This window comes from Colletes latitarsis, chromosome 11 (genome assembly GCF_051014445.1).
Source record: "Colletes latitarsis isolate SP2378_abdomen chromosome 11, iyColLati1, whole genome shotgun sequence".
Taxonomy (NCBI): domain Eukaryota; kingdom Metazoa; phylum Arthropoda; class Insecta; order Hymenoptera; family Colletidae; genus Colletes; species Colletes latitarsis.
Genome location: NC_135144.1, coordinates 30,940,848 through 30,964,083, shown reverse-complemented (window position 1 = coordinate 30,964,083; position 23,236 = coordinate 30,940,848). Strand labels below are relative to the sequence as shown.

Sequence of the window (23,236 nt, the reverse complement as noted above, 5' to 3'; positions counted from 1 at the left end):
ACAGTTAATAAAATCCGATTAAACGAATGTTGGATGGAAAGAAAACTTGGAATTATTAACAGTTAGAAACTGTTAAAATAAAATAATATTGTAAAAGCAAATACAAGAAATACCAAGGCCTACATTTACTTATTAGTAAAGACTAATAAATATAATGAATAATTTGAATGGACAAGTCGATGTTAAATAAAATCCGTGTTTGAAATTTCTTAACTTCACATTTTTTTGTAATGTTAAAATATTCCGTAATATGGCAGCACATATGCGTGTTACGTAGTGCTTGATTTAGTCCAGGGCCAGAAATGAAAAGGAAAATATAGAAAAATAGCAACTTTAACCTTAGATATGTTGATTTAATTCATCGCAGTAAGGTTCGTTTAGCATTTCATTTTAAATGCGAAAACATTTGACTAGTTATATCAAGATTTCCAAGTTTGAAGAATTTCATTGAAAAACTTTCGAGAATTGGTAACTGTCCGTAGCCCTCTGGTATCGAATTTGGTAAGTTTCGTTACAGTTAGCCGTCCAACTGTTTCCGGCTACGAAAGGAGTGATGTAGACTTTACATTTGGAAGTATATCGATACAAATTATACGACATTCATGTGTAATTATTAATAAAGTTATTGTAAATATTGTAAAGGTAGAATTAAATATGGACTCGTGTATATCTGTTCTTGGTTACACACAGATGTGAATGGTGAAAGTACGCTAGCAAAATATGTGCACGAATAGTGACGTGTTCCCATCTTGACAATTCCAGGAATATAAATAAAGGTAAATAGGTTTTGTAACATACTTCTTTTTATAGAGATTGATGCTTTAATTGCACTTTTATACGACTTAATCGATTTTTACAGATTGTACATTCTCTGTTACAAATTATAAAGATAGATTTTATTTCCTTTAATACTGGTTACGTCATTTCGCTACGTGTTCCAAATTATTTACCAAATTTAATTTACGTTTCATGATATCGATAGTGCGTTTATTAATCTCTATAAAATTCGACGAGATCAAAACGTTGAGGTTAACTTTAGCGTTTCGCTAAAGATTCCTATGTATTGTTACCAACACTGTTCCATAAGCCCCTTTATGTATTCCTTACATTAGTTTTATAATGTACATTAAATAAATAAATGTTGCTTATATTTCATTGAAATTTTGTGTAGTATTTCTATACCCATGCCATCCAAATATGTAGATATATACATAAATCAATATTGCAATCCCCAAAATATTAAAAAGTAAAAACTTGCATTTTGAGTTAAATTTTGTTACATTTTTTTATGATAAAATTGTTCTGTATATACGAATCATTATCTTACACATGGCATAAAATGGTTTCAAATTTATATATGTTTCTTTATTTAATACTTTATATAAGGTATCATAAAGAAAGTTCAAGGTTTCTACTTAAAAGCTACGTTGCAAACATTAAATATGCTACAAGGTAGCCTGTCCATGTTATGACATTCAACATCTATATACAAAGATAATATAATTAGTTTACCCCAGTCGAGCTTTCATCCAATTAGTCTATGAAAATGAGAGCAGTGGGTGACACACTGTCTGATCACTTTATAAAAACTTTCACTGCCATTGACTTCATAATTTCTTACTCGTAAGAGTTTAAGTCTATGTTATACAAATTATAATGAAGTGGTTTCTACTGTTATTAAGTGCACAGTTTATAATGTTGGGTATGTCGGAAGAACCACCTGGAACAAAGGAAGAGGAATCGATCGAACAACCTACGATAGAGGATGAAGGAAAGTGCGAAGAAAATAAGAGTCAATTGGAAAATTTTAAAGAAATTATGCTGAAAAATAAACAAGGTTCGAAAAAGGAAGAGGAGGTCCAGGTGAGAAAATTAGTTCTATGAAAAGCAACCAACAGTCTTTCGTTTTATACATACTTGAATTTGAATTTAGGAATATGCAAGGAGACTTTCCAAAATAAAATCTAGAGCCAAGCTATCGCGTCGACATAAAGAAGGAATTCTGCCTGGTAAAGGCACATCGGTTACATCAGACACAGCTTCGGCTAACATGACCGAACAAGCTATCAATGATATTAGTCAAGCGAAAACTGCAAAAGCAAAGTCTACTTTACTCCAAAAAAAATTGGCAGAAGATAGGAAAGTATTTGAACAACGAAATAAAGAAAGAACCGAAACTAAACGTGCAGTAGAAGAGAAAGTGGAAGCTATTAGGCAACAACTGGAAGAAAAAGATGTATCTAATACAGACTTAGCAATAATGGGTCTGCAAAAGGATCATCTATCGGTAACACCTATTAATCCGATCATGATAACTTCGGAGGTTGGTAATCAGCAATATTTTTATTTTTTATCAGCAAATTCTTCGTTAATCCTCCAGCCGCGGGGAACGCTTATAGCGCGTTTCGCTTATTCTAACGATTCCGCCGGAACACGCTATTATCGCGTGGCTTATAATTTTTATGATATTTAAGCATCTTAGAAAAAAGCACAGTCTTAGAAAAAAATCGCTCGCGGCTGGAGGATTAAGCAGTTATAGCTATTAGAAAATTTGTATTTAAAATTTTAATTGTAGATCATGTCACCAATTCAAATTGAGAATATTCGAGAGAAAGAAAGTAAAATTGCGGAACTCAATGATAAAATTTTAGAATTAGAAGCCACTGTTATTGATCTTCAAGAGAATTTAAAAGAAAAAGACTCTGTTATTGACTCTAAAACAAAAGCAGTTACACTTATGTCTGCAGACCTTTCAATGAAAGGTAAAATGACGTTAGATACCCTTGAAGATACAAAAGACGAAATGCGAACAATGCAGGAGCATTTCGTACTTTTAGAGACATCGTTAAAAAATAAAAATGAAAATCTATTAATGCAATTACAAGAAAGAGATAACAAAATAGTAGAATTAGAAGAATCAATTAAACGGTCTGAGCAACAGATTAACGAGCAAAAGTTATCCGAGTCGGCAAGTGTCGATTTTTCTCGTTCTACAATGGATACTTTGGTGGAAACTAAAGAAGCCATGAAATCGATGCAAGAAAATTTTGTACTTATAGAATCTTCATTAAAAATGAAAAATGACAATCTTCTTCAACAACTGCAAGATTATGAATTAAAGCTAGCAGAAGCTAATGAACGAGTATTTAAACTAGAATCTGGTATTGGAATAGAAAGAAATCCAACAATTGACGATTTACAGTATAAATTAGAAAAATTAGAACATAGTAATAAACAATTACAGGATGAAAAGTATGAATTACAAAAAAGTGTTGCTGATCTTCAAGATAAAATTATAAATGTTTCTTTACATGGTAACGGGGCAATAATAGAAAAGGATAATAGAATAGTTGAACTTGAAAACTTAATAGAAGAACTAAAGCAATCTAATACGCTTCTTGAGGAAGAGTCTAAAGTAGAATTGCAAAAACAATTAGCCGATGTGACACAGAAAAATGGAGAGTACATAAATAAAATAGCTGATCTTGAAAATTTAGTACATGAACTTGAAGAACAAAAAAGTAATATCGCAGCTAGATTATCCGATGAAAGTGCTGTGAAAGACGACGAAAAAGTAGCAAAACTCACCAAGGAATTAGAAGAATTAAATAAAAGTATGATAAAAATTAAAGCACAACATAGGAGTAAAGTGAAAAATTTACAGAAACAATTGGAGAATTTCAAAATGGTGAGGCATTTTTATTCTCAAATTTTAATATTAATTTTTTAAATAAGTGATGTTGGTTGATATTTACGATGGAATTTATATATTGTATGCTGTCATATTTCAGGTGTCCGACACAAACGCAGAACTTGTCAGGCTGGCAAACCAAGTGGCATTATTAGAGGAGGAGAAAGGTAACCTTCAGCTGAATCTGGTAGACTTTGACGAGCTTAAAGGTAGGAACCGGGACAGAAATTCTGTCATTGCTGTTTCCATTGTTCTAGTTTTGTTACCAATTGTACGTGCAATGCATTATCTATTTATATTACTCTCGAAACGGTTTATTATCTGCAGCCCTCTTTTCCCTTGCTGTAGAAAAGATAAAATATATACAAGGTAATCAGTAGCTGATGGTATAAGCAAACATGGGGTGGCTATATGTGAAAAAATATGTCGAAAATATAGAATAATATTTCTTTATACGAGATTTGGTTTTCGAGAAAATGTTTTAAGTATTTTCCGGGTACACGTATCCGACAAACGTTTAAAGCAGAGATCTACATTTCACGTTTGTATCTTTCTAAAATACATACGTGTACATACGTAGTTAATATATTCGTGTTCAAATTCGTCTAGTGTTTAATACACGGATACGTGAGTATCAGTGTTGGGCAAAGTTATTTCGAATAACGAATAAATTCGATTTTTTTCTAATTCACGTCACCTTTAGTTTGAAGTTAATTTTCTCGAAAACCAAGCCTCGTACGAAGAAATGTTATTCTGTTTTCGATTTATTTTTTCATGTATAATTATTCACTGCTCGGTTGTACGATTAGTTACCGATCACTTAGTATACATATTTGATAATACGTACAAAGCACTTATATTGTATTCTATTATATTTTTTGAAAATTGATTCTATAAAAGATAGTTTAGAATGTCAGTATTTATTTTACTCTTGATGCTTACTCCTTAAGAGATATACATATTGATATCGAGACAGTTATAATTATGCTAATTTCTGGTGATGGAATCCTATTAGTTAGGTATATACTAAATTGTAAAAGTTTTTATACAAAATACTAATCAGTTATATTATATCAAGTGTCTTTTAGTGTTTTAATATAATATGGTACCTACTTTACTTGTCAAAGTTTGCTATACTCTGATTTGTAGAAGTAGACTTATTCCTTAGAATGTAATATTTATATTTCATATACATTTTGGTATAATTAACTTGCATGAAAAATTGGACAAATAATTTTTTATTTTTTTTTAAATCATCTACAATATGCTGCTGTACAGTTTATATGTATAATGTACTATTATTTGAAACGATCATCTAATATAATTCAAAGTATAATTAATACTCTACCGCATTAACAAATAAATAAACGGTGCTAAAATTAATAAGTGAATCAATATTTTATTTACTTTGAATGATGGGCTAATTGCTTACTAACATAATGGTTTTATGGTTATTAATCATGTTTAATATAAGATCAAAAAATAATCTTTTGGAAATAGTTAACGTATACGTATAATTTAATATCGTTCATTTAAACGCGTTAAATTTATATTTATATTTTTTTAACTTGCTTGCTTTGCACCTACTATCAATTATCAATTAATTCCCCATAATGTCAATTATACGTGTCATTGGCATGTTGTACAATTTACACAGCTTCAGCAGGAGACTGGCAAGAACGTATTGCCGACCTTGAAAGTAAAGTTTCTGTTCAGTCGGAAGAAATTCAAATGCAAATTGAAGCTATTGCTGCTTTAGAGAATCAAAAGTTGGATTTAATGCAAGGTAATACTCTTGACTCCATAAGTATCAAATACGGAATTAGTTATACAAAATAGCGACGATAACTTACAGTTTAGAAGAATTTTTTATTCTGTATAGAGATGAGTCGAAACTTGATTTTTAACTTCACGAAACTCGAATTCGAGACTTTTCGAGGTCACGAAACTTTTGATACTTGTAACACTAAAATTAAAAAAAATTTTTGTCATAAAATTAATTTATTTATTGATATTTATTATATTATTTATTTAAAAATAACATAAACTTTTGAGTTTCGAAAACTTAAAAAGTTTCGAGGGGTTTCGAATATCCCATCCCTAATTTTGCAACATACATGTGATTTGTGTTTCAGAAATTCATACGGCAAAACAGGAAATTTCATCTTTAGAAGCGGAAAATGCAGAATCTGAAAATCTGCGAGTAACAGCAGAAATGAAAATTGTTAATTTTGAAGAGCAATTAGAGGCTATGCATAAATTGGAAAATGAAAGTAAATTGAAATCCTCGTCAGAAGTTAATCAAGCAGATCTGATTAAGCAGATAGAAACATTAACGCAAGAAAATAGTGAACTGTATAATAGAATATCCAAGTTGGAAGAAAAAGGTGCTTCTGACTCTGGATCCACCGAGTCGTTTGAAGCCATTCAAGAATTGGACAAAAATGATTTGTTGAAAAAGATCGAGGACTTAACGCAGAAAAATAGTGAATTGACAGTTAAATTGAACAAAGTTCACGAAAAAGAAAATTCACAGATTGAATATACAGAACCGTTCGAAGCGAATACCGATTTAACAATGAAATCAAGTCAGCTGGAAGAAAAGGGATCTTCTGACACTGGTTCAACAGAATCTTTTGAACGTATTCCAGGACACAATGAAAGTATGGCAAAAATTGAGCTCCTTACTCAAGAAAATAATGAACTAGTAATTAAGCTTACAAAACTTGAGGAGCAGTTAGAATATATAGAATCAACTCGATTGGTGTCTAACGCGGACGTTGATATGAAATCAAAAGTTGATAATTTGCTAGAAGAAAATAATAATCAATCTCTAGAATTGTCAAAACTTAGAATGCAACTGACAGAACTTAACGAAGAGAATAATAATTTACAAAAACAAATCGAAATATTGACCGAAGAAATCTCGTCTGTTAAATCAGAGGATCGTCTCGGAAAATCAAAGAGAGAAATTGATTTTACAGCACAAATCGACGAGTTGATAGAAGAGAAAACTCTTCTTCAAAAGGAGATAAAAGAATTGCGTAATAACTTGGAACAATCACACGACGTCGTTGATCAGGGTCTTGAAATAAATAATTTGAAATCGAGAATAGAAGAATTGTTAAAAGAGAAAGAAGAAATATTCGAAAGGTTATCGAAGCTTGAAAAGTTTAACGAGAAATTGAAGGAAGACGTAACTAATGTTACCCGCGAAAAGGATGAATTACATATAAAAATTAACCAAATGTTACCCGACGATTCGACCAGCGAAAGGTTAGGGGTTCTTGAAAAATTGGAAAAAATGAATCAGGAGAACCAGGAACTTGGCGAACAAATTAACAAACTTTTAGAAAAATCTAATAAAGAAATATCTGAAATGCAACAATTAGATGAACCTGTGTCCCATCTACATATAGAGTCGATGATTGCTACTTCTCTGGAACAAGAAATAGAAGAGCATAAAAAATTGATTGCCGAACAAAATGGCTTAATCGAAGAAATGAAGATTAAACTTACGAATAAAGAAGAAGAATTAGAAGAGAAAGCTAAGCTGATTATAGAATACGAAGCATCTGGACAGAAAATGGAGAATTTAGAAAGTGAATTGAAAGAAATGCAGGAGAAAATGGAGAAACTACGGACAGAAAAAACTGTTATAGAAGAAGAATTTAAAGTGTTACAAAATAAAAATGAAATGTTGCTCGAGGAGAAGAAAGCAAAAGATGCGGAAAATAATTTATTGAAACAGCAAATGCAAGATACTATAGTTTTATACGAGTCACAGATCCAAGAGCACCTTACAGCAGCGTCTAAAAAAGAAAACGAAATCGTCAATTTAAAAGATGTTATCGAAGATAAGGATCAAGAACTGCATGCCAAATATACGGAATTACAAAATAAAATGATTATGATAGATCAATTACAAGACGAATTGAATAATTGTAAAATGTTACTTAAAGAAAAGGATACCTCGATTACGACCATGTTTAGTGAAATTGCAAATCTTAACGACTTAACGAGAAGCAAAGAAGAAGAAATATATTCTTTGCGAAAAGATGTCGATGAATTAAATGACAAGTTAAAGGAATCAAAACCATTGAAAGACTATGATGAATTATTACAGGAATTGAAAAGTAAGGACTTGATTCTCGATGAAATTCAGTATAGAACGAATGCCACCATAAAAGAGAACAGTAATTTATTAGAAAAAGCGAAGAATCTAACTCAACAAAATGGTGATATTCAAAATCAATTAGCTGAAAAGCAACGCGAACTTGTTGATTTAATAGCAACGAAAGAACAATTAGATGCACAAGTTGCGGAATCTAAGAATGACAAGGCTAAAGCCGAAAGACAAGTTTGGGAATTGCAGAACATTATAGATAACAATGCTAAATATGTCGAAGATTTACAAACAGAATTGAGGGCTGGATACAAACAAATAGAACAACTTAAGGTAAAACATATGGAAGATATGGAATTACAAAATCAGAGACTGGAAAGCCTAATCGAAGAACTGAATTCCAAAACACAAGAATGTGAGATGTTGAAAGGTGAATTACAAGAAAAGGAGAGACTCGTTGGACAAAACATAACGGAAGAAGTTAAAGTCGCTTTGGAAGCCAAGGTTATCGACTTGGATCAGAAATTGAAAGACTCCGAAGGTAAAATACAAATGCAATTGGAAAAGATGAAGAAAATAGCAGCGAATCTAAAGAAGAAAACGGTAGTGTGCCAAGAACTTGAGACAAGAGTCACTGAACTCGAAGAAAAATGGATGACCGAAAAAGACGAGAAAGAAGCTAAAAACAAACAAATTCAGGACGTGGAGCTCTCGATGCGCGAAAAGGATAATAAAATAGCTGATTTAGAGGAAAAGTTAATACAGACGAGAAATGAAATTACAGAAGGTTTAAGGAATATCGCTGACCTCATATGCGAATTAAACAGTACAAAAGAGAAAATGACTTTGCATACTCGACAAATTACAGAAATGGATGAGGAAATTGTAAAACTAAGAGCAGAGTTGGATATTTCGAAGGGTAAGATCGACGCGGAGAAAGAAGCTAAAGAAAACGTAATGTTGGAATACGAAAGTTACAAGCGACAAATTTCCGAAGAGAACGAGTCTAAACAATTAGAATTGAACGAAGTGAAGGAGAAAGCAAGAGAACTTAGCGTACGGATGCAAGTTATGGAGGCAGAATATATCGAACAACTCGCGACGATACAGAATCTTAAAACCGAGTATGGTTTATTGCTATCGAAGCAAACGCAAATCAATGAAAAATTAGAAAATGTTGAAACAGAGTCGGAAGAACGAAGAGTGTTGATCGAACAGATGCAAAAGAGTGTCGTTAGTACCGTGACAGAGGCTACGCAAACTACGGGAGAAGAAATTATCGACGACGACACGAAGATTGCTGGAGCACAACGTTGCAGTCATTGCGAACAATGTCAAACTCTGGTCCAAGCATTAGAGGCAAAACTGCAGGAGCGAGAGGCGGAAATTGAAAATTTGGACAACGAGTTGGCTAATTCTATTGGTAATTTCGTTCAAATGCGGGAATCCCTTAAGTTCAACGACTTGATGAATCAAACTACGATGAGGGATAGATCGTTAAACGATCCTTATAACGAAATTTTAATGCAATATAACATGTTGACGTCGAGTTACGAAGAGATAAAAGCAAAGCTAGACGAGGTACTGAAGGAAAATAAGGAGCTAGCGGATACAGTTGAGAATTTACAAGTTGCAAACGTTACTTTGGAGGAAAAGATAGGCGCGGCGAATCAAACGCTCGAAGAAAACAAACAGAATACAGAAAAGTTAGAAACCGACGATTCTTTGAATTCCGATTTGGTGAAGAAATGCGAATCCCGGGAAACGGAATTATCGAACGTGCAGAAAGAAATGCAGGTTGTTCAGGAACGCGCCAGTCGACTCGAGGAACAATTGAATCTCCAGATAGCTTCGCTTAAATCCGAGGAGGAGAAACGGATCGAAATGGAAAAGTTGTTGCAAGATACCAAAAACAGTTTCGAGCAAGAAATCGAGTCTCTGAAAACCGAAAAGGATGGAAATCAGAAAACGGTGGAAGATCTGAGGGCCGAGTTGGAGATGTATAAAAATCAAAGCGTAGAATCTAAGGAGAGATCAACGATCGTTAAAAAAGAAGCATCTGTGTTCGATTTACCACAAAACGAACAAGACAATGCGCCTCTGTTGTTCGACGCTTCCAAAATATTTGGCGCGTTCTCCGGTTCCGGTTCCGATCCTTTGAACGACATCGAAGTAAAGAGATTACAGACTTTATTGGACGAAAAGGAAACGCAATGCTCCAATCTTACCCAGCAGATCGATTACTTGCAGAAACTGATGGTCGAAGAAAGATCACAGATGACGCGGAACTTTAGTCAACAGGTCGAGGAATTAGGAATTACTCAGAAGGAGTTGCACGAGGCACGAGCAAATTTGGAAAAATTAGAACAAGCTCTGACCGAGAAGGACGGACAGATTGATTCTTTAAATGCAGAGCTGCGAAATTTCAGTCTACGGATAACGGAACAGCGGAACGAGTTAATATTAGCTAAAGACAATGAGATACAGGAATTGAATATGAATCTAACTTCGACGAAGGAAGCGTTAAATAAACTGATCGTCGAGCAGAACGAACAAAACGTTTTGTCGGAGTCGTACAAATCGCAAATCGCCATTTCGGAAGCGGAATTCAAGAACTCGGCCGACTCGGAATTGATACAGGATCTGGAGCATCGCGTTTCGAACATCACGCAAGAGAGGGACTTGCTTCAGTTGCAGGTGAACGATTTGTCTAGATCGTTGGAAGAGACGAAGAATACTCTCGAGGCTGGAAGAAATTTACAAGTGGAAATGGAGAAAATCGCACGGGAAAGGGACGAGGCGAAAGAGCTCGTCGCGAATCTCACCAAGGGTTTGGAGGAGGCTTATAGAAATTCTGATAAGACGTCTAGCGTTACGAACACGTCTACCAAAGAATCGACGCCCTTAGAGGAAACAGCCACTTCAGCAACGATCGCTGAAGACGTTAAGCAAACTGCACCTTCGGATACGCTGGCTGAATTCACATGGGACGCGGGTTTCGCAGAGAAACTGAACGTCGACGAGGAAACCTGGGATTGGAACGCGGACGATGCCCAATTAGCTGGCGAACACCTCCCCACCACTTTGCTACCCAACGCGGAAATGCAATTACGAGCAAAAGTGGACGATCTTCAAGACCAGATCAGAGACTTGGAAGCAGAGAGGAACAAACTGCTGGAAGAAAACAAGGCCGCTCAGCTGAGAAGCGGACGAATGATAAAGAAGCTGAAAGAGTACAAGGTGCAGGTGGAGAGTCTTCAGCAACAGTTGAAGATACAGAAGTCGGCGAGCGATTTCTACGAGCTCGATTCCGCGATAGAGGAAGAGCTAAAGTCTCAGATCAGTAAATTGGAGAAGGCTTTGAACGAGGCGAGGGACGAGCAGAAGAACACCGTGGCCGAGAAAGAGGCGTTGACGAAACGTTTGGACGTAGTTGTCTCCGCGAACGAAAGGTACATGGAGATGAAAGAGAGGCAGGACATGGACATGGAGGTATTGCGTATACGAAACAAAGAATTGACGGATAAAGTCGAAGCCTTCGATCAAAGGTTGCAGGAGTTTGGCGCCCCTCGAAACGAAACCGTTCCATCGAAAGCTGAGGCGGAAGCGATCGAGCACCGTCATCGACGAAAGAGATCCGTCGATAGCGAGGACCTGGAGAGCCTGTGCAAAAAGTACAAGGACGAAATCGACGATCTCAAGGACGAAATGGAAGCCCTAGCGACGGAGAACGAGCAACTGCAGCATTTCTTGGGGGAACAAAAGACGAAATTGTCCGCTTTGGAGTCGAAACGAACGGCGGACGAGAACGAGTCGCTTCAGATCGTGGACGAACTGAACAAAAGGATTTCGGAGTTGCAAGGTGTGTTGAGCAAGTCGAGGGAGGAGTACGACTCGCTGAAGAAACAGTACGAGCAGAGTTTGATGGACGCTGACAATCAGGTCTCGATAATGAGGCAGAACGCGGATTATTTGAAAGAAGAGGCGTTCGAGAGGGCCAGCAAATTGGAGATGGAAATAACCATTTTGCGTAAGCAGTTGGATACGTTCGCTGTGCGCGAGAGCGAGTGGCTGAAGGATTTGGAGCAAGTGCTAGGAGAAAAAGCTGCGTTGGAGGAGAAACTGACCAGTTTAACGTCTGCTTCCGAGAAGCAGTTGTCGACTATCGGTGCGTCGATGGCGGAAGTGACCGATCTCTTGAACGTCAGGATACAGGAAGTCGCTGATCTGAAGCAGGAACTTCAAAGGCAGTACGTGGACCACGAAGAAACCAAGTCTAAGCTGCAGGATACCATAGAGCGTGTAAGCCAGGAAGCGAACGCGAGGAAGGAAGAAGCTGAGAATCTAAGGAAGGCGCTCAACGAGAAGGAGAACGAATTCGTGCAAAGGCAAAGCGTGGAGACAGTCAGTGCTCTCGTCAGCCAAGCCACGCAAGAACTCGCTCAAAAACACGCGATAGAGATCGAGGATATGGAAAAAGAGCTACGTCACCTCAAAGAAAATCTATCCATACTGGAACAACGCAACGATGACGAACTTAAATTGTTGAAACAGAATTTAACGGAGAAAGAGTCAGCCCTGGAGTCCCTTCGATCGGATTTATCTCTCACAAAAGAACAGTTGGTCGATAAAGAGTCACGAGTGTCTGAAAGCGAGAGAAATATTGAGAAACTCTTGGTAGAAAACGTGGAAACGATCGGTGAATTGCAGAGCCGTTTGAGCGAGGCGGAAGCAGTCTCCACTCGTGCGCACGAGTACGTTTTGCACGCTCAGGGCTTGGAACGAGAGCTCGAAAACATGAGAACGTTCATGGCGGAGAAGGACAGGACCCTCGAACGATACGTTCAAGAGTCCAGGGAGCACGAAGCAAAATTGGAGAATCGCGATGTCGAGATAAACGAACTTCGCGTGGAATTAGCGATGATCGACGCCCTGAAGACCGAGTTGCTAGAGAGTACTCAACAGATAAACAGTTTAAGTTCGGAACTGGATGAAACGCGACGCAGTTTGAACGAGAAGACGTCGTTACTGGAGAGGAGCAATCAAATGCTGAACGAGAAAGAAATGGAATTAAACAGGCTGTCGATAGAACAACACGACAGACAACAACGTAGCGTTTCTAACGTAGTCGATGGTTTACCTCTTTTCAGAATGGCGGACGACAGTCGCGATCTGCAACGGACGATAGACGCTATGCAGGTCGAGTTGGAGAAGAAGCAAGGCGAGATACAGCATCTTAAATGTATTTTGGAGGAGAACACGTACCGTGGTATGGTTCAAGAGATGCAGGATAGAATAAATTCTCTGTACAACGAGAAAGCCGAGTTGGAGTCCTTTCTGGAGGTGGCCGCGCTGAGAACCGAGGAAAAGGAGAAGCAGATCGACGATCTGAAGCAGCAAATCGAAAAGCAAAGTCTCGAATCCGTCTCGAAGGACGAAACGAATTTGGTTACCAGAGATAGAAGGTCCGTTCAGGATCAGGAGGAGATCGTACGGCTGCAGAACGAGTTGCACGCCAAAGAGCAAGAGGTGAACGAGTTGAAGTACGTGATAGCCGAGAAAGATTCACAGTTGTCGCTTCAAGCGAGCATGGAACCGCAATCGGACGATTTCGAGTCGCGTGAAATGGTACAGAGGTTGACTGCTGAACTGTACGCCAAAGATCAGGAGATACAACATTTGAGGTCGACCATCGTGGAATTGGAGAAGGAGGTGTCGCGTCTTCGAGATTTCGAGAGGCTTTCCGACGAAACGAAGGACGCCATATCGAAGCTCAGCCTGGAGAAGGAGCAGGTTCGATTGGAGGCACAAGAATTCCTGGAAACGAAGCTCAGAGAAAAGGAGATGGAGATAGACGAGATAAAGCAGAAGCTGCTTGTCGAGAAGAAAAATATTATGGACGAGTTACAGTTGAGGGACAAAGACATCGAGAATCTGAGAAAACAGCTTGAGGAGTCTTCCATGTTGGAACGAGAAGCAAAGGATAAGTTACGCGAGAAGGAAGAGGAATCTGTCCGATTGAACACTGATTTGGCGGAGAAGGAGCGTAGGTTGGCAGAATTGAGTATCACCAAGGATACGGAGCTTCACAATCTGAAGGTTCAAATTCACGAGAGGGAGGTTCGTATTGACGAGCTCCTTGCGTTGTCCGACGAAGAGGAAAAGCAGCTTAACGAGTTGAAGAGTAATTTGGAGGCGAGAGAGACGGAAATCAATTCGTTGAAGTCGCTTCTGGAGGATAAAGTGAAGGAGTACGAATTGATCCAGAATGTGTTGAAGAAGGACGTTTCTATTATCGATGCGTCCACGTCTGGAATCGTCGAAACTTCTGGAGAAGAGAACAAAATGTCGACCTCGCAAGAATTGGACCTTGCTCTTTACATGCTTCATCAACGGGACGTCCGTTGCGAAGAATTGACGCACGAGTTGATGCAGCTGCTCGAAGAACGTGATACGTTACAATTGCGTTTGTCTAACGCGATAAGGGTAAACGAGGAATTAAGGAAGGTTGATACTTCTGACCACGGCCAGAAGATCGAGGCATCTGCTTCCGGGAGCATAGAACCGCTTGTGGAACATCCGTCGCCCTCAAAGTCCGAGGGACCGATCGAGATAGCCAGAGAAGCCATCGATGCACCGATCGGAGAAAACAAGGAGGCTCTTGCTCAGAAGTACGTATTTCCGTATACATGTACAGGGTGTTCGGCCACTCTTGGGAAACATTTTAATGGGAGATTCTAGAGGCCAAGATAAGACGAAAATTAAGAATATCAATTTCTTGATCGAGGCTTCGTTAAAAAATTATTAACAAGATTAAATTAAAAAATTTCAAATCGTTCTGGAAAAATTATTTTTGATTGCGGGGATCAATTACAATCATTTTTGGTGAATACACATACCCCCGAAATCATCTGTGCTTTTAAGAAAAAAATTCTTTACCGAAAATATACTGTGTGGCCAGAAATATTTCCCCGAAATTTCATGCGTATGTTTAAAAAATCATAACTTCTGGATGGATCGAAGGATTTTAATGATTCAAAATTCAAATAATACGTATTAATGGAGCTCTAACTTTTTAACAAAGCCTCGCTTAACAAATTAGTATTCTTAATTTTCGTCTTATTTTGGCTTCCAGAATCTCCCATTAAAATTTTTCCTAGGGGTGGCCGCACACCCTGTATTTCATTTCAACCAAGTTTCCTTTATTTAATCGTTCTGTATAACGGTCGATTCACCAGAAACAAACCACCCGATTATCTTTTTTAGGTAAAACGTTTATTTGGATGACTTGAAAGTTTTATTTATTACTCGTTATTCTATTAAAACTCTGTACGAATCGAGAAACGATCTTAGGATTGTGCTAGCCAAGCGTTCTACCAACCCCGCCAGTTTATTAATGTTCGTCATAATGGAAAATATTTATTTCGTTTCTGGTTGATCGCCCAGTACAAACCTTACTTATTTCACTATCTAAAAAATGAATCTATATTAAGAAAAAATATTATAAAATTAACGAACTTTATTTTGAAAGCAATTCACGATGCAACGAATCGTCGACTTTTTACGTCATAATTTTTATAAAATAGTTTTTTGTAGCTTTCCGTGTTATGCTAAGTAAATAATCATACATTTATTTAACTCCTAATTTTGCTTAGCGTGTAGGAAACCTCAAAACAAGCTTTTCAAGTTGTTCCACCCTTTCCTTCGTAATCCTGTATGATTTGTAAATGTCATCCGATCTGATCGAGACGTAGATGTTCTGACTCACATAATTATGAATTCGTTTCAAGAATACGTGACCAATTTTTGGAGTTCCTACGTTTACCAGTATTGTACAAACACAAAGGTTTGATAAATGTTTATTTTAAAATCACGCTTCTGGGCCACGATTACCCATTTAGATGTATTTGCTTGTGTTGTGTGTAACAATCCCCAATTTGAATAAATTACGATAATTGTTTTTTTAACACGTTCACGAACATCTCTGGGCTGAAAATATTTAACGCTAGAGACTTTTACTATGAGCCTTTTACCTGAGCCATTATTAAAATAAAATTCAAGTGGCTGAAATATTTTGTTACTTTAACATTTGAAAGAATTCTTGTTCAAGTCGCGTTTGAGCAGTTATTATTTTTTGACTCGAGTACTCAAGCAGTTTATCTACACAGTAAGTGATAATTTTCATTTGCGGCAGTCGTGAACGTGTTAAACGACTACTAGAGGCACAGTAAGCTCCTTACCTCACTGTACAAGCTAGTTTTCCCTTTAGGCTGTCGCAGTTACATACGGTGAGCCATGCAAAAGACGTACGATTGAAGGATGAACGAGAGTTGAGGCATACACAGCAAATGTCTTTGTTAGCCCACAAAGATGTTCTAAGTACCTTACCAGCCGAAGCAGCTGCCAAGCTCGTCAATGCAAATTATACACTCTGTATGTATCATAAGACAAATTTGACGTTCTATGAATATTTCTATATTCCTTTAACCGTGTCTAATTTTCTGGATACATTGCTGTAATATTTCCATAGACTTATAAAGTATCTTTTCAGTGTGTTGTAAAGTATTTTCTATGTTCTCAATTACTTGTGCACTTTATGTTATAGTTGCGTTTAAAAGTTGCAGTAGAGATTTGCTTAGTTTGGAAAGAAACTTACTTAATTTAGAAAAAATAATGTTATTTGCAAGTGCTAGCAAACGTTAATGAATCGAAGAGAAAAACAATTTAGCAGTAATGTTAACAAAATAAATATATTTACAGCTAGGGATGTTCAGAGTCAATCGAGCGTCTTACTGAATTGGCTGTGGGGAAAAAGGTAAGTCTTTAATTTATTATTAATACAAGGATCAGGTATGTTGAATAATCCGACTTGGACTACCCGAACATCTCTAATTAAGCGACGTAAAATTTCTTTAAAGCACGCCAAAGGTCATGCACATGTGATGGGACACTAGTGAGAATGAAGTAAACATCATCCTTACGTTCTGGATACATTCCTGCCAAGTGCCAACTGCCAAGACTATTCCCATCATTAAATTAGACCGAAGAAGATAAACGGTATTACTGTTTAGTAGTATTTCGGCTAGTTTATCGTCGTTGTAAGTGCGTCAGCTTGTGAAAAGCCACACGTAACTTAGTTCGTCTAAGGGTTTAACCACGTCTGTATTTTTGATGCGACACTGTTAAACGGTGGTAACGGAGTCCTGCTTTCCGAGGCTTCTAAAGAGAAAGTCACTCCTCTTCGGCGTAGAAGAGAGTGCGAGGAGAAGACTTTACTGTATTATAATCGTTGTATAGCCATCGTTGTTAATTACATTGCAAACGAAACATTGCCTTGAAGAAATATGTATATTTCATTTATTTTATTAGTTACGAAACTGTTAATAGTGTAAGATGTTCCTCAAGTATCGTTCGATATTCAAAGGAAGTACGTTTATTCCGATTATTCATTATATTTCCGATAAACGTTTAGTTAAAATATGTTTGTGTAAATTATCTGCGACTTTGTCCTCCGTCTGTTGAGAACGTTTTCAAATGTGGCCTGTCGAATGAAAGCGAGAGATTAAAATATAATTTTGGTGGATTACACGATAATCGAAACGTAATGTTAATTATTTAATATTTTGTCCACCGAAAAAAGTGTCCTAATTATTTGTTGCTTTTTAAACCGTGTTGATTGGAACTTTCTATTTCCACGAAATTTTGTACAGAAAAATGAATGCGTCGGCGAATAAATAAATCATAAGACGAAGTATTTGTTCATTAAAGGCGTTTTTATTGTGTGCGTTGCTATAGTGAAATTTGTACGATGAATGAGGTTGATAGTTCTTTTATCTTATATACAACTCTGAACCTATTACAGGTACAGGTATTTTTAATAGGTATTGTCGACATTTCGTTACGTTAAGTCCATTTATACTCACGTGACGAGCCAAGCAATCTTTTCCCATATATTCATCTTATATTTTGCATGTGATAAGTCAAAAATAACATTTGTTTTTTCTCATAAATTCTATCAGTTGTTGATCATACGTAACTGCAAAATTTTCACTTTTCGATAATACGAATGTCGTATAAAATAAAGTACGACAGACTTACGGAGCAAGCGGTACTTGATGATTAGAATCTTTTTTTACCCTATCGGAATCATCCTATCGATGGTATAACACTAGCGTATACCATGTGGATTATATTTCATGATTAGAAATTGAACGAAATTACACGAGATAAGAGTGTTTAAAAAAAGAAGTAAAAGTGATTATTAATCGTGTAACTCGTCCGATCAATTTCGTGCGAAGAAAGGGTATTAAAGATTCTGTGTTAACTTTGTATAATATATCTTTACAATAATTAAAAGAGATCTAGGTCTCGTGTAACTCGTTGCGTAATATCAATTTATTTCTTCGTGCTTAAAGGTGTTAGTTTGTTCGACGGTTTCTCCCATTTTGGACATGGGAAATGATTCTTCGTTGCTGGTTGTTGCGGAAACAGTAGCGTCGTGCCTATTTTGATACTTAAAATTGTCCATGTTACCAGACTTTCCAAACTTGATGGCTAACAGCATAATTACCGCAACAATGAAAATACCAACAATGATGGACATTAGTGCGATGGCCGGACCAGAATATGGTTGAAATTCATTCCCGTTTGTATAACTCAACGCTAAGGGGTTAGGTTCGTCCCAACTGGTCCAAGTATTATTCCACAGTGTTGGGTTTGCTCTAGGATCTCCATCCAGATTACTAGGTGGTATGGCGGTAACTCTGTACTTCGTTAAAATCCTTTCTAAGATAGCTAAAATTACTGGCCTTTCTTCAGCTAGATTCACCATCTCGCAAGGATCCTTGTTTATGTTAAAGAGGCAGGGAGCTCTCATTGGATTACAAATAATCTACAAATTATACATTCAATGATATTTACTCAAGACGATTACTCCTTTATTATGATTTTTGTGTCTGATTGGATCGTAAGAGAAAGTGATTTTATTATCTACTTGTTTTATTAACTTTATAAAGCAAAGGTAAGATCGTTACTTTATATCATTTCTAGTCTTTGAAGCGTATAATACGTCCGTAAATTTGACTTTAAACTTTGTATATTTAACTTTAAGTTTACTTGAGTCTGAAACCATGTGGAATCTTTTCAAGATTATTTATCAGTATCAATAGTTAGTATCGATAACATTGCTTTTTATACAAGTGTCGTGAACTGTACGGGTAAACATGCTGTACAAATAGCGTCAATATTCTTATAAAAAAACGCATATGTATCTTTTGATACGCGGTATTCTGCCATTTCACTGACCTTGTCCTCCTGTTTGACATTGCATTTTATTCGCGCTCTTTGTCGCAGTTCCAATATATTATCGCCGGTGAGTATCTTCTCCCGGAAATTCGTTTTCAAAGCGGCATCGTTGACGTTTCTTACGTTCCGTTTTCTTCTTTCGTTCAATTCCGTCGCTTGTCTGGCGGTGATAACGCCAGCAATGGCGACGCCTACTTTGCTCTGCAGCACTTTGTTAAGATCGTATTCAGGAGAGATACCTTCGGACGGTTGTCCGCTCGCTCCAACCCATGCCCCGCCAGTTTCCGTTTGCCCAATAACGTACTTGAAATCACCCCGTCTGATAGCAGCGTAATTATCGAGGTCGTCGATATTGATTAGTATTTCGGATCTAGAACTGATTTTGTCCGACACCAAAGCCGACCATAAATCAAATCCATCGATGTTCCCCAGGTGTCTCGTATCCACTCCTACAAAAGCGTCGCAACGTCGATAAAACGAACAAACAGTTATCCTTCTTCGATTCCTCGTCAACCCTCGAAACGCGAATGATTTAGGATGGTTATAATATTTTTAATATTTTTACCTGCCGCAGAGAGCAACGTAGGAAGCCAATCGGACACAAACATCATCTGATTAGAAACTCTTTTCGTTTTTTTGATCAGGGGACTCCAAATGGCTGCCACTCCTCTGATCCCGCCCTCCCATGGGCTGTCCTTCATCTGAAATATCACGAATGTTTCAGCTCCAACATCTACGCGCGAGGGTTCTTTGAAGTGTACAAGAAGAATTTACGCCTCGAAGAGGATAATTGCTGCCCTGATTGCTCAGCAAACCTTCGGTCGGGGCGCCATTGTCGCTCATGAAAAGCACTATACTGTTTTTTAGCATTCCACGACTTCTCAGGGCATCCATCACTTCGCCGACGCTCTGGTCTAATTTTGAAACAACGGCTGCAAATGGTCGAGAATCCTTAAAAGCTAGTTTCAGTGCTACTCTGAAGATTTCACTTGAAATAAAATGAACACTAAGAAAGATAATCCGGTGCTCGTTGTTTTATTCTTGGTAAGACGTTTCTATACAGGGTGTTCGTTTAATGGGAGATTCTAGAGGCCAAAATAAGACGAAAAGATATTAGCGTTTAAAGTTACGCCTGTAGATAGGCAATTTCCATACAGCTGCGTGCATATGGTAGTGGTTCTTACTGACGTATCGACAATCTTACGGTATCGTGAGTGAGAACCACTAGCAGCTGTACGCAGATTGCCGTTCTATAGGCGTAACTTTAAACGTTAATAACTTTTAAACGAAGCCTCGATTAACAAATTGGTATTCTTGATTTTCATCTTATTTTGACCTCTAGAATCTACCATTAAAATTTCTCCCCGTGGTGGCCTGTATATTGCCTTTGTTTTGCAACATCAAGAAGAGAAAAGAAAATTGTGCAGAATCGACTACTTCGTCTACAGAGGTTCGGGTCTGAATGAAACGAAGGAGAAGAAACGTGTCTTACTGTTCCACAGAGTTCAACGGTTTAAAAAAGACATTACCAGCTTGAATTCTTCTTTCTGGATCAAGGATGTACGCGAACCTGGCGATATCCTCGTCCGGTGCCCGCAAAAGCTGATTCTGATTACCCTTGTGAGGGGCCAGGTGAGCCAGATATAGGAACATCGGCTGATTCGTGTCGTGTTCGTTAATTAATCGTACCGCTTCTTTCGTGAAAAGATCCGTGGAATACTTTCCCGAAGTCTCCCAAGCAACTGTGAGATTTCGTCTCATATCGAATCCTCTGAAAGTGCTGAATTGTGGATCCTAAGGAACACCTAGCTCAGATTCAAGTAATCCTTGTGGCATCGCGCGTTACACTTTTGCACGAACAAGGCGAGTTACTGAATTAAACGGATATCACAAGAAAGTAATTTTAACCAGAATTCGTAGAACTTTGCTTGGACAGAATTATAAAATATCATCAAATGGCCAGGTTTGCATAGGTAGCAGTGGATAGATCACTTATCCTAGGTGTTTTGTCGAGACTCGCTCTGTATGCAATGGTAAACAATATAAAACGCGATAAATTTATTCTTTGTGAAATTAGTTTATGTTTACCGGTTCCTGGGTAAAGTGCGTGTAATAATCTTGAAGCCCGTTCCAATAACCAAAGTGGGAATCGAACCCGCGAAACGTCGGAGTGTATTCTTTTCGGAAAAATCCTAGGTGCCATTTGCCAACAGCGTGTGTTTTGTAGCCTACTTCTTTCAGATGCTGCGACAAGGATCAAGCAGTGAAACGTACAATCGAGGCGTCAAGAAATCGGACGATCGGGGCGGAGCCCGAGAGAGATCTCGGATACATCGGGCTCACGAATAAAATATTTAAGTTACTTTAAAGATCGTTACGTCGTGGTAGTGTCAAATAGTACTCGGGTGGCCATTTAAAAACTTACTTGGGGTAGCAGTTTCTCGTTTAAGGGAAGACCTCGCGGTTCGGCTGGAAAAATTACGGAATGTTGCATTCCAAGATGAATTGGATTTTTTCCAGTCATTAAGGCGGCTCTGCTTGGTGTGCACAACGCAGGAACGTAATGATTGTTTAAGATGATGCCGTTGTACGCGAGAGCGTCGATGTTTGGCGTGGGAATTTGATCGGATCCGTGAAAGCTAACGTCGTTCCAACCCTATAAGCGATTTCGAACGTTTTGGTATTACAAAATAACAATATTTGGAGCAGCGAACCATAGATACAATTTTTACAGGGAATTGTTAAATATTTATTTTTATTAGATCGTTACGCACCAAACGTGGCCAGCTATGCTATTTTTTCTATCGAATTTTTTGTATTCTTTTGATACTTTTTGATACGATACTTCAGGGAAAATTTTAATGGAAGATTCTAGAGACCAAAATATGACGAAAATCAAGAATACCAATTTGTTGATCGAGGCTTCGTTAAAAAGTTATTAACGTTTAAAGTTACGCCTGTAGATAGGCAACCTGCGTACAGCTGCGTGCGCGCGACAGTGGTTCTTTGAACGTTAATAACTTTTAAACGAAGCCTCGATCAACAAATTGGTATTCTTGATTTCCGTCTTATTTTACCCTCCAGAATCTCCCATTAAAATTTTTCCCTGAGTTGGCCGAACACCCTGCGTAAAAATTACAATTTTTATTAATGAACGAAATTGGGCAGAAGTGGTCCATATAATCGAGGACTATTGTCGTATTAAAAAATATATTGTTTTTCCTCACCATATCATCAGCAAGAATAACGATGATATGAGGCTTTTGGTTGTTTTCTGGACGACGACGATACTCGTCCCGAAAATCCACGTCTTCATTCTTGAATTTTATCGAAGTCGGAAGGTTCGTATTCGTCGTCGGCTTAGAGAGTAGCGACGAGAAGAAGAAAGCAACAACTTTCGTTACCAGGAATTCTGATAGGATCGACACGGCTAATAGCTGTGTTACGAATGCGACATTCATCTCGAAACCAGCTGAAAGAATCGAAAACATGAATGTAAACGTGCCAGTAATCTAGGACTGCCATTTGTAAAATTACCAACCCTGAACAGAGGGATTAGATTAAATTGTGCACGATCAAGTTAGGAACTTTATTTAAATAAAATTAACAAAACTGTTTAAACGGATCATTCTGATTGTAGAAAAACATAATTTACTTTTGTTACTATAAATTTTTAGCTGCTATCGACAGAGATAAATTTAAAAATAAAATCAAAATAGAAAATCGCACGATCTCTCTGGCGTTAATTGCTATATGTATATGTATATACATATATAAACCGTAAACTGTCGAATTATAGTGCGTATAATTCGTGCGGTACAAATGCGGGCTCACCTCGAGACACAATGCTGCACACTTTCTTATTCGCCAGTCAGCCAGAGACTGCGATTCGTGTACTTCAGGTCTAAGCAGTGCGTTCATCTAACCTCGAGATAACTTTTTGTATTTCAACCATGATCGAACTGGTTGGAGAGGAAGTAATCGAATCCAAGGTACGATTACCAGGAAGACGAAAATATCATTAACGTTTTTTTTTAAAACGACCCAATCGTTATAGCTCATGGTTCGAGCGAGGGTTCTTTTTTTTTTTTAATTGTATTTATGAGACTGTTTTA

General features: G+C 37.5%; 2 protein-coding genes across 8 annotated transcripts; one reads left to right on the top strand and one right to left on the bottom strand.

Moving 5' to 3' along the window:
• Window positions 1-520: 520 nt before the first annotated feature.
• Window positions 521-17,584, top strand: LOC143347628 (uncharacterized). Of its 7 annotated transcripts, none has more exons than XM_076776990.1 (11): window positions 521-606; window positions 691-776; window positions 1,683-1,863; window positions 1,934-2,323; window positions 2,576-3,688; window positions 3,792-3,900; window positions 5,349-5,477; window positions 5,827-14,488; window positions 16,087-16,250; window positions 16,578-16,632; window positions 16,736-17,584. In XM_076776990.1, exons 3-11 carry the CDS (start codon window positions 1,696-1,698, stop codon window positions 16,758-16,760), a joined length of 10,815 nt encoding a protein of 3,604 aa, XP_076633105.1. In that variant the 5' UTR covers window positions 521-606; window positions 691-776; window positions 1,683-1,695; the 3' UTR covers window positions 16,761-17,584. The 7 variants fall into 7 exon arrangements, 6 of the variants coding, with proteins under 6 accessions (XP_076633105.1, XP_076633106.1, XP_076633103.1 ...); XM_076776989.1 differs by having other exon boundaries at window positions 552-627; XM_076776991.1 differs by having other exon boundaries at window positions 530-776; window positions 3,792-3,858.
• Window positions 17,565-23,072, bottom strand: LOC143347634 (arylsulfatase I). Its single transcript, XM_076777002.1, has 9 exons — window positions 22,956-23,072; window positions 22,349-22,593; window positions 21,547-21,777; window positions 21,210-21,365; window positions 20,651-20,915; window positions 19,896-20,053; window positions 19,687-19,822; window positions 19,122-19,570; window positions 17,565-18,708 (listed from the first exon to the last, which is right to left on the bottom strand). Exons 2-9 carry the CDS (start codon window positions 22,580-22,582, stop codon window positions 18,208-18,210), a joined length of 2,130 nt encoding a protein of 709 aa, XP_076633117.1. The 5' UTR covers window positions 22,583-22,593; window positions 22,956-23,072; the 3' UTR covers window positions 17,565-18,207.
• Window positions 23,073-23,236: the final 164 nt, after the last annotated feature.

Excerpts from the sequence above, each read along its gene's own strand:
- LOC143347628 (XM_076776987.1), top strand. The coding sequence starts at position 1,657 with ATGAAGTGGTTTCTACTGTTATTAAGTGCACAGTTTATAATGTTGGGT. Across the intron at positions 2,324-2,575 it reads CGATCATGATAACTTCGGAG|ATCATGTCACCAATTCAAAT; the intron begins GTTGGTAATCAG and ends TTTTAATTGTAG. Across the intron at positions 5,478-5,826 it reads AAAGTTGGATTTAATGCAAG|AAATTCATACGGCAAAACAG; the intron begins GTAATACTCTTG and ends TTTGTGTTTCAG.
- LOC143347634 (XM_076777002.1), bottom strand. The coding sequence starts at position 22,582 with ATGAATGTCGCATTCGTAACACAGCTATTAGCCGTGTCGATCCTATCA. Across the intron at positions 21,778-22,348 it reads TTATTCTTGCTGATGATATG|GGTTGGAACGACGTTAGCTT; the intron begins GTGAGGAAAAAC and ends AATCGCTTATAG. Across the intron at positions 18,709-19,121 it reads ATGTCAAACAGGAGGACAAG|ATTATTTGTAATCCAATGAG; the intron begins GTCAGTGAAATG and ends TATAATTTGTAG.